The sequence below is a fragment of the Danio rerio genome, chromosome 7, assembly GCF_052040795.2.
Source record: "Danio rerio strain M-AB ecotype USA chromosome 7, GRCz13ab, whole genome shotgun sequence".
Classification (NCBI taxonomy): Eukaryota; Metazoa; Chordata; class Actinopteri; order Cypriniformes; family Danionidae; genus Danio; species Danio rerio.
The window spans coordinates 18,510,001-18,526,185 of NC_141027.1; the positions used below are offsets into that span (position 1 = coordinate 18,510,001).

Sequence of the window (16,185 nt, forward strand, 5' to 3'; positions counted from 1 at the left end):
CACATTGCCTTGCATCTTATAAATACAATCAAGCCTCAAAAATACACCCCTTTAATGTCAGCAAATTTAAAAAATGAGACGTTGTGTTTATATCACTCCAATATGACAGTGGACACACTATACTACAAACAGTTCTGTCCAAACAGCCTTCCAAAAGTTGATTGTGCATCACGGGTGTTCTTTGAAAGCATGGTATTATGAGGCAGATGATTGGCTGTTGGTTTCTTTGTTTACCCCCTTGGCACTATAACGTGGGGTTAACAACATAAAAGTGCAACGCTGATCCAGAGCAAGGCTTCATAATGACGACAATAAAAGCACAACTATAACCTCATTTCTGAATTACCACAGTCAAACATTCCTTTACCAGGGTTAAAATGATATCCTGAGGTATGCTGACTGCTAAGTGTATATTAGGTGCTTTTGCTAGTTCAGTGTGCTTGAGAAACACATGAGAGCAGAAACAGATCATGAATGTGATGTTCAATACTTGACTCTGATTGGTCAACAGGAACAGCGCTGTAATGAAATGCTGAGAGCTGACCTTTTAACCGCTGTCTCCAGTGTTAGTTTAATGTGGCTGATAATAGCATATCTGAGCTATACTTAATACAAAACATGACCCGATGGAAAGCCACTATCTCTGTTTGTCCTACTGAAAACGGCATAAAGAAAATGCACTCAGACACACCTGACGTTTATGAGCCAGATTATTATATTCCACTGGATTTTTTTTTTTTTTTTTTATCAGAAAAATTCTGCATTTATGAAGTCCAGAAAACAGCCTTAAATGATTGCTTCGGCAGTGTGGCACATTTTATGCATCACCGAGGATTTTGTATCAGTTAATGGCGTGTAACTGCAGTCAGGTGCAGAAAATGATGGTTTTCACTACACAGAGGTGCTTTGAATACGTGTGGAAGAAATGATGTTGTATTTTTCCATATTGCTGGAGCTGTACTGTGCTTGTTTATAAATATACCAATGCATACTGCAGTCAGGTTTTACATTGATCAGTGCTGCCATTGTGTTGGGTTTGTGTCAGGTGGATGTGAGTATTCAGTTTGAATAGTCAATGAATAGTGAATGTAAGCACAGCAATCCAATAAATCATGACCAACACAAAACGTTAAACAAGCAAGAAGGTTGTTGGCTCGCACGTCTTGACCTTCAGTCAAAGAAACGTAACCTTTGAAATGTGCAATAAGCGTTATTGATGTCCAAATTACTGTAAAGCAAGGTTACTGGTGCAAACATGAAAGAGTTTTATTAAACGTCCTTGAGTAATTCAGACTCCATTTCAACAGATCAGTCAAAAACACAAATGAATCATTCAGTACTAGCAGTGAACTGGGTCATTCATAAACCAGTATTGTTTATGAACCAGATATCACTGTCAGCTCATGGACTATTTTATTTGATATTTTATTAAGAACATTTATTTTATTAATAAAAATATATATTTTTTTGCTACCTGCTATTTTTAGGAATATTTAAAAATTCAAATCTTCAAAGTTTGTAGAGAAGAAAAGTCTCCTAAAATGTTTGCTGTCAAAAAGATCAGATACATGGACTCGTAAAAAAAATAAAAATAAAAACAAGGGGGTCTGGATGCAAACCTTGTGCAGTGCAGTCTGAGCTGCATGCAGTGCTTTTTAATGTACTCACCTAACCCCACTCCTACCCCTACCCTTCACAGTGACGTCACTAGCATCCAGATACTACTGAAAAATATAAGCCAGTTAATAATTTTTTTTTTAAATGTACACATATATATATATAAACACACACACACACACAAGTTGGTCAGAATTATTAGTCCCGTTTGTTTTTTCCTTAATATCTGTTTAATGGAGAGTAGATTTTTTTCAACGCATTTCTAAACATAATAGTTTTAATAACTAATTTCTAATAACTGATTTATTTTATCTTTGTCATGACGACAGTACATAATATTTGATTAGATATTTTTCAAGACACTTCTATACAGCTCAAAGTGACATTTAAAGGCTTAACTAGGTTAATTAGGTTAACTAGGCAGGTTAGGGTAATTAGGCAAGTCATTGTATAAAGATAGTTTTTCTGTAGACTATTGAAAAAATATATAGTTAAAGGGGCTAATAATTTTTACCTTAAAATCTTTATAATAAATAAAAACTGCTTTTATTCTAGCTGAAATAAAACAAATAAGATTTTCTTCAAAAGGAACAATATTATCAGACATACTGTGAAAATTTCCTTGCTCTGTTAAACATCATTTGGGAAATATTTAAAAAAAGAAAAAAAATTAAAGGGGGGCTAGTAATTCTGTCTTTAGCTGTAAAAAGCTATAAAAGGTTAAATTAAAATAATATTGACAATGTACTAAGCAGACCTATAACATACAACACACACACAAAACACACACACACGTTTTTTTTTTTTGGTGAAATAACTTGGATTTCCAAAGTTTTTTTTTTTTTTTTTTTGAGGCCAGTATCATTGTGTAAACCTACTGAAGTTGAGTTAAAATTTCTATTACGGCTGTTGTAAAAATAAAAAAGTTGACAACTTAAGATTGTAAGGCAACCTGCTGCAGAGCTTTTTGAGTTGACAACTTAAATCGAGTTAAATGCAGAATTTGGGTTAAAAGTTGTCAATTAAAAAAGAAAAAAAAAGCTGTGCAGTGAATGCCTTACAATTTTAAGCTGACAACTTTTTTTACACTGAAAAAACTAAATAAGTTTGTCTCATTGAGACAATATAAATAAAAGACCATTCAACAGTTATTTGATCTGATTGAAACATAGATTAATGACTTTCATTTATAGATTGTTGAAAAGGTTTGGTGGATGGGTGGAATAAAAATTTTAATGTGACCATTGTTGCTATTTTCCAGTTAATTTCCCTTACCCTGTGGTTCAAAGTTGATCCAAACCTGTATGAATTTATTTCTTGGTTGGTGACAGAATCTACCAGAGTCCATAATAGAAACAAAATACTATGAAAGTCAAAGGGTAAACTATCCTTTCAGTAAGTGGATTGTTGCTCGTCCAGATAAGATAAAAATAAATAAATAACTTTAAAAAAAAACTTCTAGAAACAAAAATATGAAACTTTGCTTTGCTTTTGCCCCTGATTTAATTAAAAAAGATAACAGTGAAGTGTGAAAAACTCATTCTGGTTCTCTAAGTGTGATATTAAGTGAAGTTTTCCTTGGTCTTGTTACTATTTGTTCAGTGATAAATCTGCTTAGCCATTGTGTCTAAAGCAAACAGCCCAGACGTGCTCTCATGAGGATGGGTAAAATTAGACTGACTTCACTTCAAGTGTTCAAAAATTCCCTGTGGCTCCACAGTAAAGGCCCTGGGGTTGGACAGTGTGTCTGTAATGCAGCTGTAAGCCACTGCTTATCGCCGCAACTAATGGAAATGTACTGGTGCAGGTTTTTAGTGTTTTAAGCACAGAAACACTCGCCAGAAATGTTCTCTCTTTTTCATTATAAAGGTGAAATGTTCTTTTTGAAGACTAATAAAAGTTGTCCCTAAATATTAATATTTACTAAGTTATGCATATGACTCAAAAACTAGATGTCCCATTATGGTGTCTGATATATTAGTATTATATATACACTTGATGTGTCCAAACTCTGTCCTGCAGGGTTGGTGTCCTCCAGATTTTAGCTCCAACTTACCTCAACACACCTGCAAGGATGTTTCTAGAAAGCCTAGTGAGAGCTTGATTAGCTAACCCAGGTGTGTCTGATTGGAGTTGGACACCCCTGATATACACAGAATGCATATTATGTTGTGCCTTTAAGGATTGTGCATTAATTTAAAGGGATAAATTACCTTATTTTGACCCCCCCAAAACTGAACATTTCATCATTTAATCACATTCAAGCGGTTGTAAAGTTTCACAAATTATTTTTGTTTGAGATATTCTGAAGAATGTTGAAAACCAGCAGCATTTGACATCCATATAGGAACAAAAAACACAATTGAAGACAATGTCTGATTTTCTTTCCAGCGTTCTTCATCACATCAGGTGTACATTTGTACCTTAAAGGTCTACATTTATACCTAAAAAATTACAAATGTGTACCTTGTAGGACCTTAAAAGTACAAAAGTGTACACTAAAGGTACCTTTATTTCTGTGTGTGTGTGTGTGTGTGCATGTGTGTTCCAATACAAACAGGTTAGAAACAAAGAGAATGAGTAAATGACAGAATTTTCACTGTGTAAGCTGTCCATTTAAAAGTTACACATAGGTTTTTGAAAGACACAAACATCTGTCAAAAACGATCAGAAAAGTATCATGAATGTTTTTTTCTGCTTTTACTAAATCATTTTTATTAACTAGCATCAGATACAGTGTGCGTGCAACCAAAGCATTCTTCATTCTTAGGATTTTAAAGCATGAGGATTGAGGATTTTTTCATTGAAAAACAAAATCTATTTTTTGTAAACAAGCTAAACAGCATCTGTTTGTAAAGATTATATATTTCATCACCTTGGAATAATGAGGTTCTGTCTGCGTTCTAAATGATTTTGAGATGCTGAGCTTTAAAGTTTTGCATTCCATATAGCCCACAATACGTGTGTAACAGTTTTCTTTCACACATTAACATGACAGAGACCCTAAATATACTCTAAATGAAAATGATCAAAAGGGTAAATGTAGAAAGAACCTTTTCATTCTAACTATTTATTTTCCACTTGGAATTATAAGGTTCTGTCTGGCAGATCATTAATTGAAGCATTACTTTTCAAAGACTACAATCAGTCTGCTTATTTATTTAATAAAAAAATAGAAATCGGTGTTGTATCAATATTTTGATGTTTGAGAAAGTTACATTTTTACCTTTCACTTTGGTCCATTTCTCAGATCAAAACTGAAATTCTCAAAACTTAGTCTTCACACCATTGTCACATGTGCACATCAGAAAAGCAGTTTCTCGTTCCTTTAAACAAGATGCAAATGCTTTGGTTCATTAATGCAAATGATTATGTGCAATTCTCTGCGGCTTATTACATTATTAGTTGCTTATGTCATGTTGAATAGTCTCAGGTGAATAGTCTCACTCCCCACATTTAATCCTTTGTTCATGGCATAAGTCTTTACATGCAAAATGGTTCAACAAGTAGACCTAATATTTTGTCATAATTACTTTTTCTATACATTTCCGACTTTTTTTTCTAAATCTGTCGACAACTGATAAATTTCTCCCAGGAGAATCTTGACTTTTTCTAATGAATGTCTAAAATGAGGTTGTCCTATGTTCACATTTCTACTTTTGTTTTGTTTTTGCTATGCAGTGATGTTTTGTCCTTTCCGTATCACAATGACATGATCTACCAACAAATTACAGTACAAACAGCCAAAATAGTTTACACCAGAACACACATCCAGAGTACACTGTTAAACTGACAACATGCATGACTAAGTTATTTGAGTCTTATCCACACAATGACAGCAGGACTTGTTCATCGATGAAGAAATTTTGTTTTGTGAGATGAACTAAGGATTTTGCAGGTAATCCATGGTGTTTAGTTATTTGTACGTGTTGTTTTGACAAATGCACTTACTGTTTTGCAAATTTCAATTCTGATCTGAGAAATGAACCAAAGCGACTAAGGAAAAACTGTAATGTTTAAGGATTAAACAAATACACACATTACACATTAAACATACAAGGCTGTACTAAATATTTCATTCAGTTTATTGAATTGCATGCTTTTTATAAATTATTGAATTATATAGCCCATATTTAAATAAAGTATTTGCCCTTTAAGCAAACAAAATTTAATAAACACTAAAAAATGTTTCACCGACTTTAAATACACAAATATAATATTTTACATTTAATATATTACTTTTAAATTGACTGTTTTTTTTTCAACAATGTAATCAATGTGTCTGATGTAAAAAAAAAAAAAAATGCTTCCAAATCATCACATTTAGACAAATCTCTTCAGTTTCAGGTTTTTCCTCAATTTTGTGTGGTTCGGCATTATTTAGTGGACTCTGACTTTGTTTCTTTCTGTCTTTTTGGCAAAATTAAAAAGAAAGCTGATCTTGATTGGTCCTTGTGTGTGTATTCGAAATCCTGATTGGATCACAGAAAGAACCTTGTAGAGCAAAGGTAGAGTTCCACTTTTGTAGATGAAACATTTTTTGATTTATTTATTATTTTTTTATAAAAAGTTTTAAAATGTAAATCACAACGTAAATGAGTTGTTTTTTAATAAGTATTAATATTAGGTCAATATGTCAATAACTTAATTTTGACAAATGTCAGATAGCACCTTACAATCTTAGAAATAAAGGTACGCGAGCTGTCATTCGGGTAATACCTTTTCAAAAGGTACATATTTGTACTTAAAGGGTCCGTATTGGTACCTCAAAAGTATATATTAGTACCTAAACATTTTAAGAGGAACTCTTTTGTACTTTTTAAGTACTAATATGTACCGTTGTGGTATTAATATGGACCTCTAAGCGCAAATTTGTACCTACAGAATAGGTACCACCCCAGTGACATTTCTTGTACCTTTATTTCTGAGAGTGTATAAATCTAAAGTGATGATTTGTATATAACCATGCATGTCACTGATTAGAAAAAATATTCATTTTGATGCTTTTTTTTTGCACTTATAGTGTCAAATTAATTCATAAAATAATATAAGGGTGTAATAATGTCCCTTTTTGCAAAATTTGCAGTGATTGCAGCTAAAAAGATTTTTTAAATTTTATAAAAACACATAAGGGTTCTGTTTTAACTAACTTTTGTGAAAATATAGTCAATACATGGGTAAAATAATCGTACATCTTTCGGCGTAACAAATAAATTTATTAAAAAAAATTTAAGAACATACTTCCGACATGCGCTTTTATAAATGAATGTGTACATACAAAATGTACTCATATTTTAGATGATTAAAAATGTCTTGAGCAACATTTTTGACAAACAGGTAAAATTAAGTGCTCCAAATGTTTGTGGCAAAATAAAACGATTTAACCGGCACTGTAAATGCTTGGTGTACCTATTGTCCATACAAAAAAGGACTTAAAGTGAAGTCAGGAATAAAATATAACCAAGTAAATCGGTCACAATATATATTTTTCTGAGACTGCAAGTTCAAAGGTTAAATTGACAATTTATTTCACTCATACTGTATGATTAACACAAGTATGTACAAAGGCATTCACTTCTATTTCATACTCTAAAACTCACTTTTTGAAGTCTACTTTTGTGGCATCTGTGCAAGAATGTGTTGCGTCTCAGTGTTTTCAGTCTCACACATAGCCCTGCAATCTCCTGGAGAAATGACAAGTAGAGCGGGCAGTGTGTTATTAAGGCGTCGTGATTACTGACAGAGACTTGTCACCCTCTAATAAAGAAAAATACTCTGTCTTCTTTCAGTCTCTCCTGCCATAGATGTTCTCTTTAAAATGTCACATTATCTCATGCATACAGAGACATTTACAGACATTTTCTACCTTATACAAAAGCTCCATTCCAATGTAAGGCAGGTTAAAAGCACAAACGCATCACAATTCATACACAACTATTATTTTAATGTGCTTTGATAGCATGTCATAATGTCAACAACTGCTTACAAATAGACTAGAACTAAGAGAATTTATTAGTTACAGTTCAGGTTGCCTTACAGTTATTACTGAGAAATTACCATGTTTATGTGCTATTTAATGCATATTTTCCTGGCTAACTTGAGCACAATGGGGTAAAAAAAAATCTGATGTATTGTTTATATTTCCATTAATTTCAGATTTTTAAAGTCTTGTTGTTTCTTTCAGGAGTATATCCCCTCAAAATTGTTTCTTTTATATGTATGTCGCACCCAAAAATAAATTTGTCAACACACAGGTGTATCTATATGAACAAATACACATTAAAAAAGGAAAAATTAACAATGTGACCACATTTCAAAATTAACAACGAGTTCGACTGTTCCAGTGAAACTGATGCAGTAACAGAAATCCTCCACTCGATGGCAGCGTTTTCGCGCTCAAACTGGCACCTCTTCAGATCCTCTCGTGACTGAAGGTTTGTAATGTTTTTCATATATTACGTTACAATAATGTATTTTAAACTGCTTGACTTATAAATATCGTGTTTTTACGTTGCTGAACCAATTCTCAATTACTAAAAAGTAGTAGTTAATTAGTTAACTTGCTAAGCGATGCTAATAACACTTAGCAATTATTAGCAAGTCACTTGAAGATACAAAAATGCTTACCGTTTTGTTTTAATTTTCACAGACTTCATTATTGGATACTAATAACTCAATTAAACACATACCAATGTATTATTTGAAGTACACTACTGTTCAAAGGGAGGTAAGTTTAAGTTTGTTTTTAGATTAACATTGACTAAGACTTGAAAAATAACTGTTTTTTTTATTTTTGTGTGTGTAGTATCCATGGTTTTTATATATCAATTAATGTTAGCATAATCAGTTTTACTGCAAAAATCATAAATAAATTATGGTAATTGTAGCAAAACATTTATAGCAAATAATTACCAAATTCATTCAGAAAAGATGTAGGCCTACTATGCTGATGAAAAGATGCAATAAAAATATTTGTTAGAAAACATTTATTCAAATAAATCACCGCTTTCACAAAACTAAACAAAAAAAAATCAGCACAACTGTTTTTAACACTGACATAGTAAGAAATGTTTCTCGAGCACCACATCAGCATATTATTATGATATTATTATTAATCCTGAAGGATCAAGTGACACTGAAGACTGGAGTAATGATGCTGAACCACATTGAGCTTTGCATTACAGGAATAATTTACATTTTAAAATACATTAAAATGTGTTTACAGTTTTCACTGTATTTTCAGTCAAACAAAAGCATAAAAGACTTCCTTCAAAACCTTTTGAGCAGTAGTGTAAATGTGTAGACGGCAATAATAGGTTAATAAAATGTGTCTACGTATCATTTTATTACAATTATGGTACTTTTTGTTTGGGGTGAAAGCGCTAATGCTCAAATAAACTGGTTTATTATAATGAAATCAATTATTTACCAAAAAAGTAAAAGATCGCTAGTTAAATAAATTCATAAGGCATATTTTGCTCAGTTATTATGCCTTTGGCGATATGCTATAAAGTTCAGATATTCTGAAACACCTAAAAAAGAATTAAAACACATCAAATTATGTTTAGTGTCGACTTAAAATACTGCGCATGGACACTCAAACATTTCTAAGTTTAACATTGGAAGATATTATTGCAAAATGTAAAAAAAAAAAAAACATACATTTAACAAGCAGCGAGTTACACTTAACTAACTTGAATAAGAAATTGATCCTGAACCAGAAAATGAACCGTTTTTAAGCGAACATAGCTATTACCCAGTTTGCACCTTGTCTTCTTGTGCCCATGGCGGACTGTGTTCACTTGGCATCTGTGTGGCTGGCATACAGCGGTGACTCTTATAGGTTCCGAGATGTCTGAAGCTCCGCCCACACTGGTAGCAGGTGTAGGGCGTAGCGCCGCTGTGAATGCGCATGTGCGTGTATAAATTGCCTAGCTCTTTAAACCTGCGGCCGCACTGAGGACAAGCGTACGGACTCTCTCCTGTATGCACACGCTGGTGCCGCTTGAGTCCGGACAGCACTGGGAATCCCTTTCCACACTGTGGACAAGGGAATGGACTCTGTGCTCCGCTGTGGCTCAGGCGGTGGCTCTTAAGTCGTGCAGTGTGCCGAAAACGCTCTCCACACTCTGGACAAACAAAGGGCTTCTCGCCAGTGTGGATGCGCTGGTGCTGCCGCAGGTTGCCTAAATAGTTAAAGTGGCGGCCGCAGTCACCGCACTCATAGCCGCCCTCCACTTTCTTCTCCCGTGCGCCCCTGCTAGCAGGTCCTGCCTCACCCGAGTCACCCTCGGCCTGAGAGGAAGAGCCGGCCGAGGTGGACTGCAGCAAGCTCTCGCCATGGTGCATGAGCTTGATGTGCTCCTCCAGGAAAGAGGAGTCTGGGCATAGAGTGCCACAGAACGGGCAGATGAAGGTGTGAGAGGTGAATTGCTGACCTAGAGAATAGAAAGAGGTCTGGTTAGGATTCTTGTACTATATTAAGAGGGTTTAATGCAGGGGTCACCAATCTCGGTCCTGGAGGGCCGGTGTCCCTGCAGGGTTTAGCTCCAACTAGAGGTCTGCATTCCCGCGGGACAAGCTCCGACCAGATTTCTGCGGCGCGGGTATAAATTTCCAAATAAAGCGTGGGAGCGGTCGATAATGGGTTTAATTTGGGACGGGAGCGGGCCATCTAGCAATATCGCTCCCGACTCCCGAGCTAGCACACGTATGTATGTGTGTAAATGAAATAGCCCGATGCTGTGTTTAGCTTATTTGTTGCTGTGTGTGTGTGTGTGTGTGTGTGTGTGTGTGTGTGTGTGTGTGTGTGTGTGTGTGTGTGTGTGTGTGCGCACGTGCGAATAAGAGAGAGAGAGAGAGCTTTGCCTGTGTGTGTGCTTGGTGCTTGTGTGTGTGTGTGTGTGTGTGTGTTAGTGTGCGCGTGCGAATAAGAGAGAGAGAGAGAGAGCTTTGCCTGTGTGTGTGCTTGGTGCTTGTGTGTGTGTGTGTGTGTGTTAGTGTGCGCGTGCGAATAAGAGAGAGAGAGAGCTTTGCCTGTGTGTGTGTGCGTGCTTGGTGCTTATGTGTGTGTTTATACAGACAGCTTGCTATATGCTGTCTGAACTCTGTATAGCTGGGTGGTTTTCGAGCCCCCCTCCCCCTCTTTAGCGGGATCGGGCGCAGCGGGTAGAAAATGGGGCGGGTCGGGCAGCGGGACAACAAATGCTGAATGTAAACGGGAGCAGTCGGGTTCGGGCTTAAACCTGGCGGGTGCGGGCGGGATTCAAAATTTAGTCCCGTGCAGATCTCTAGCTCCAACTTGCTTCCAAACACCTGCCTGAGTGTTTCAAGTATACCTAGTATGATCTTGATTAGCTTGTTCAGGTGTGCTTGATTAGGGTTGGAGATAAAATCTGCAGGACACCGGCCCTCCAGGAACAAGTTTGGTTACTCCTGGTTTAATGAGATAAAGTTCTGACATCCCATCAATGTTGTTTAGAACTTGTTCACTTTTCTAGAACACTAAAGATTGATTAAAAAATATGAAATGATAACCATTGATCCTGAACCTTGCCCTTTTCTATTGAATGCTAATTCTTCAAGAACCCTGACTTTACATCAAAAACTAACCTTTTTCTCAGGATTACCAGCTGCAATGAAAACAATCATCAGTTCTTGGATCCCTCCTATTCTCCTGTCAATTCAGCAATGGTTATATTATTTTATAGACATTGATCGACTGGAACAATCCACTGCCTTAATTAACAAAGCAAAGATTTCAACAATTTTTCACTGAAACCAAATCGATGATAATTTGATCTCCATTATTAAAACTTTAATATAATGACATAGGAGAAACAATTAAGATGTCTTTTAAGATATACAGTTGAAGACAGAATTATTAAACCCCCATTACATTTTTTTCTTTTTTTAAATATTTCCCAAATGATGTTTAACAGAGTATGGAAATGCACAGTTAATGAATAGCAGAAAGAGAATATGCTGAAATGGTGAATGCTAAATATTACAGTCTATTATTCGGCTATTATTGTATTCAAATGCATCTTAATGAAACAGTTTGTGTGTTGTTTCTCATTTTCAGCTTTTCTGATATAACTTTAGTTTAAAATCCCTCTGTTGTTGTTATTTTGTCATGTGGACCTAGTTCTACACTGCGCTTTAAAAACAATTATATGTGTATATACACGAGTCTTCTCTTCTTACCAGAGAGATTCTAGGCATTACTGTAGATGATTTATCTATGCACTGTATTACAAAAATAATTTTTGATAACATTAATCAACAGCCAAACTGACTTGTACTGTCAGTCTCTAGTGGTCAGCGTCCAATTCCCAAAAACATCACTTTATGCAAATATACTTTATGCAAATATAAATAGGTTGTAAACTGCTGGACACACTGACTTCAGTAAATGAGATTTCTTAAATGCAATGCACACTTTTTGGACAGTTGTGTTGCGTAATATACATCATATGTGCTTATTTTTGTGAATTAGTTGTGATTATAATATACGAGTTGGTGTGAAAACCTGAAACCTTGCTCAGACAACTCACGGCAGAAAAACAGAAATCTAGAAAACATACTGTATTAAATGTTGATTTCAGAAGCGCTCCACACACAATTCCTATCTGCATTCTAGATTTCACATGAGACTGCCACATTCTTTTAGTTTTAAATCACTGACCTGGCTCCATTCTGTCCATACTGTCCTCTGCTGGGCTGCTCCTGTCTTCTCCCGGAGAGCCCTGAGTGTCCAGGGGAAAGTGGTCAGACACTGACCTCAGACTTCCTCTGCCTTCTTCAGAGTCTTCATTTTCATCTTCCTCATCCATGGGAGGAACATCTTCACATTTTGTTTCAGAATCACCTAATGAAGTAGAGGAGAACAGAGATTAATTAATTTTGCTATCAGACCGATAATGATGACTTTAAAAATAGCATTTATCAGCCAATAACGATATGGCCACTGATATATCATGCATCCGTATTTATTTGTATAATGAAATACATGATTACATTACACTATATGCTTACAGCAATCCATGTCATTTTATATGCATGTACCCTATATATATATATATATATATATATATATATATATATATATATATATATATATATATATATATATATGCACTACCCTCAACAACACTGATACTACAAATAATGCATATTAAAAGCAAAATGAGCATCTATAGTAGGCATGGGAAAATATAAGTCTTCAAGGTATACCAAAATTTTCTGTAATTCCGTTCCAATGGTATATGTAAGTTTTTTTTACTTACTTTTTTTTTGTTTTTCAGGACAACAGTATCTTCAGCAGAAAAGATATCCAAAGTTTTAAATTGTAAAGAAATCTGTGTTTTTGAAACTAAAGGCAATGGCAGAAATCAATGATTGTTTTGAATTATTTAGCCTGACATGTTTACTGCTGCAAAATATTTTAAATCTTTCAAAATTTAAAATATATTGTTTTCAAATGGGAACAAAAAATCGTTTTTTTACCAGCCAGTCAGATAGGGCTGCACGATTAGTCGAAAAAAGATCACGATCTCGATTTGACACGATCCTAACTCAGCTTTTTCTACGATTCAGCCAATTATATTTTTTAAGGTCAGGAGAGGAAAAAAGGCGGCTGCAAAAGTCTTCACAGCAACATTGACACCTTTAAATGGCGTTAAAAGTGGCACATACTGTATTTATAAGGTTAATTCACCCAAAATGTAATTTTTGTCTTCATGTAATGATGTTTTCACGGTCGCGAAATCACATGTGAGCTGACGCACTGTTTGTTTACTGCCGAGAATGCAAGTAATTAAGTGATGCCTACTTTAGTGAACACAACTTGCATATGCTATGACTAACAGGTAATAAAGTTGTAAATAACGTTCAGTTTGTTGCACAGAGCAGTCGTTTGAGGGTCGTGCAAGAGGTTTGATTTGCATGTGTGTGTATTTTTTTTTTCTTAAAGTGACAGCAGCTATGAGCCACACTCGGAAGTGAAAGTGAAACCTGGGTGCACATTTAAATAATCATATGGCATTTTAGAATTATGATTACGACAAGCATTTGCTGTTTTTTCCTTTATAGCGAACACATAGTGTTGTGCATGAAAATAAATGTTTACTGTGTCAGTATAACAACCCTAGCCTATATATAATTGAAATATAATGATCTAATAATGTTGCCAATGACAGATGACAAGCACATGTCTCAAACATAATAATTCAACTTTATAATTATGAGTTGTATTCTGATGTCATCATTTTACTGTGAATTAACAAACAGGACATATGGAAAGATGGTTCCAGTCCACTATAATATAATATTTAGCATTTTAAGCAACAGTAGACCTACACATAGGCCTACTATTATTATTGTTGTTTTACCATATGTTTGAGAATTAACAATAATAATAGGCTAATCATATTGACCTTTATTTTACATTTACAGAATAGTGAAAAAGAATCGTGATCTTGATTAAGTAAAAAAAAAAATCGTAATTCACGTTTTTGCCAGAATCGTGCAGCCCTACCGTACAGTGTGCAAGTTGCAAAGAAAGCCCTCATGGTGCTATTACACATGCTACAATGCATTCATATTTTTATACTGCATGTAATATTATATTATGTATGTATAGACCAGGGGTCACTAAACCTGTTCCTGGAGGGCCAGTGTCCTGCAGATTTTAGCTCCAACCCTAATCAAACACACCTGAACAAGCTAATCGAGGTCTTACTAGGTATACTTGAAACACCCAGGCAGGTATGTTGAGGCAAGTTGGAGCTAAACCCTGCAGGTCACCGGACCCCCAGGAACAAGATTAGTGACCCCTGGTATAGAACATTTTAATGTGGTCATGGCATTGGCCCATGTACATTTCCTGCTAGTAATCAAACTATTTCATATCTGTGACAAAAAGCAATTCAATCGTAACTTATTGTTAAAACAGCTATCATAACTTTATTTATCAAAGTGTGGCTCTTTTTGGATTTTCTTAAGTTATAGAAGGTAAATATGTAAAACAGGAACTACGTTGGGACCATTGTTTTTGTTTACATCCCTCGAAATGGTCTGTAATATTATACCAACATAATGTTTGCATATGTGCGTGATCAAGCGGTACCTTTAAACTCGGCTGAGTTGAGTTCCACTCCTGTCATCCACTCATAATCATACATGCGTTTACTGGCGGAGGGCAGCATGCTGAAGATGTCCGTCTCGGCGTCGGTGTCCGCGGGTCCGCTGTCCGGCCACAGGCTCAGAGAGCCGTGCGGCTGCGCTTCGGTCCGGACGTCCCGTTCAGAGCCAAAGGCCTGATTGCTGTGGTCGCTCTCCACTTCTGCAGCCCCGCGCTGGTTCTTATCTTTCATCAGATAGTCGCAGATCGCGTTGATGTTCTCCTTCTTCACCACGGGCGTCCCGGTTTTGGCTTTCTTCGGCTCAGCACCGTATTTCTGGTGCTCGGATTTTCTGAAATCCAGGCTGCTGAAGTTGGAGACCCTCCCGTCTTTCTCCGCCGACTCCAGCTTGGCCTTGAGCAGCTCGATCTCGTCGGATTTCTCGCGGAGCTCCATCTTCAGGACGCGGATCCGTACGCCGACCAGCTTGCGGATCTCGGACAGCGCGGACTCCAGCACCACCGTGATGTTCCTGCCCAGATGCTCCGTGATCTCGGTCACCGAACACACCAGCTGCTCGTCGGGCTCGAGCTCGGAGAAATCCTCCTCGTCCCGGCTGAACGGGCCGGCGCTGTCTACAAACGCGCCCTGGGACTCCGAGGACGCTCCTGTTTCCATGTAGCAGTGGTTCCTTTTTCGGCTCATCCTAAAGAGCGCGGACTCTGAGCGCAGACCTGCAATGTTTTGATCGCGATGGACACCAAGGATGAGCAGACAGACACCATAGAGCACCAGACCGACTTCCTGGAGCCTCGGAAGTGGACTATAGAGACAGCGCCCTCTATTGAGCCATCCTTTGTCTGCACGATAGATAGATAGATAGATAGATAGATAGATAGATAGATAGATAGATAGATAGATAGATAGATAGATAGATAGATAGATAGATAGATAGATAGATAGATAGATAGATAGTTTTACTGTAATAACAACTAAGGTATACAACAGTTCACTTTAGTTAATACTACACTTTGGTTCAGCATTTATTAACAACGTGCTGTAAATATTATACTATAACGCACACAGTATAATACACTCTATTACAGTATGGTTGACGAAGACGAAGAAGTATTTTAGAAACGCAAGCCCTTTGTTTGCTCTGGTTTTGAAGCAGCTGTTTGGGCTAATCGCCTCTAGATGTCGCTCTTTAGACGCGTTTTAAACTCCAGACTTGACCTTATGTTCAAGGCCAGTTAGTCAAACACCAGTGTTGCCATCAGATTCTACTCAGTCCCTTTAAATGTGTTCTATAGTCTTTGTTCTACTTAAAGCACTCGACTATTTGTAACGGACTTTAAAAAGTTATGGTCAAATGAAAAAAAATTGTGACAAAGACTAAGCATTTTATACATGGGTAAAGCCACAAAATAAGTAAAGTATAATA

The 16,185-nt window shown here is 36.2% G+C and overlaps 1 protein-coding gene across 2 annotated transcripts; it reads right to left on the bottom strand.

Moving 5' to 3' along the window:
• Nucleotides 1-7,110: 7,110 nt before the first annotated feature.
• On the bottom strand, nucleotides 7,111-15,634 carry znf16l (zinc finger protein 16 like). Of its 2 annotated transcripts, XM_087259832.1 has the most exons (4): nucleotides 14,747-15,539; nucleotides 12,305-12,487; nucleotides 9,374-10,055; nucleotides 7,121-7,301 (listed from the first exon to the last, which is right to left on the bottom strand). In XM_087259832.1, exons 1-4 carry the CDS (start codon nucleotides 15,444-15,446, stop codon nucleotides 7,280-7,282), a joined length of 1,587 nt encoding a protein of 528 aa, XP_087115958.1. In that variant the 5' UTR covers nucleotides 15,447-15,539; the 3' UTR covers nucleotides 7,121-7,279.
• Nucleotides 15,635-16,185: the final 551 nt, after the last annotated feature.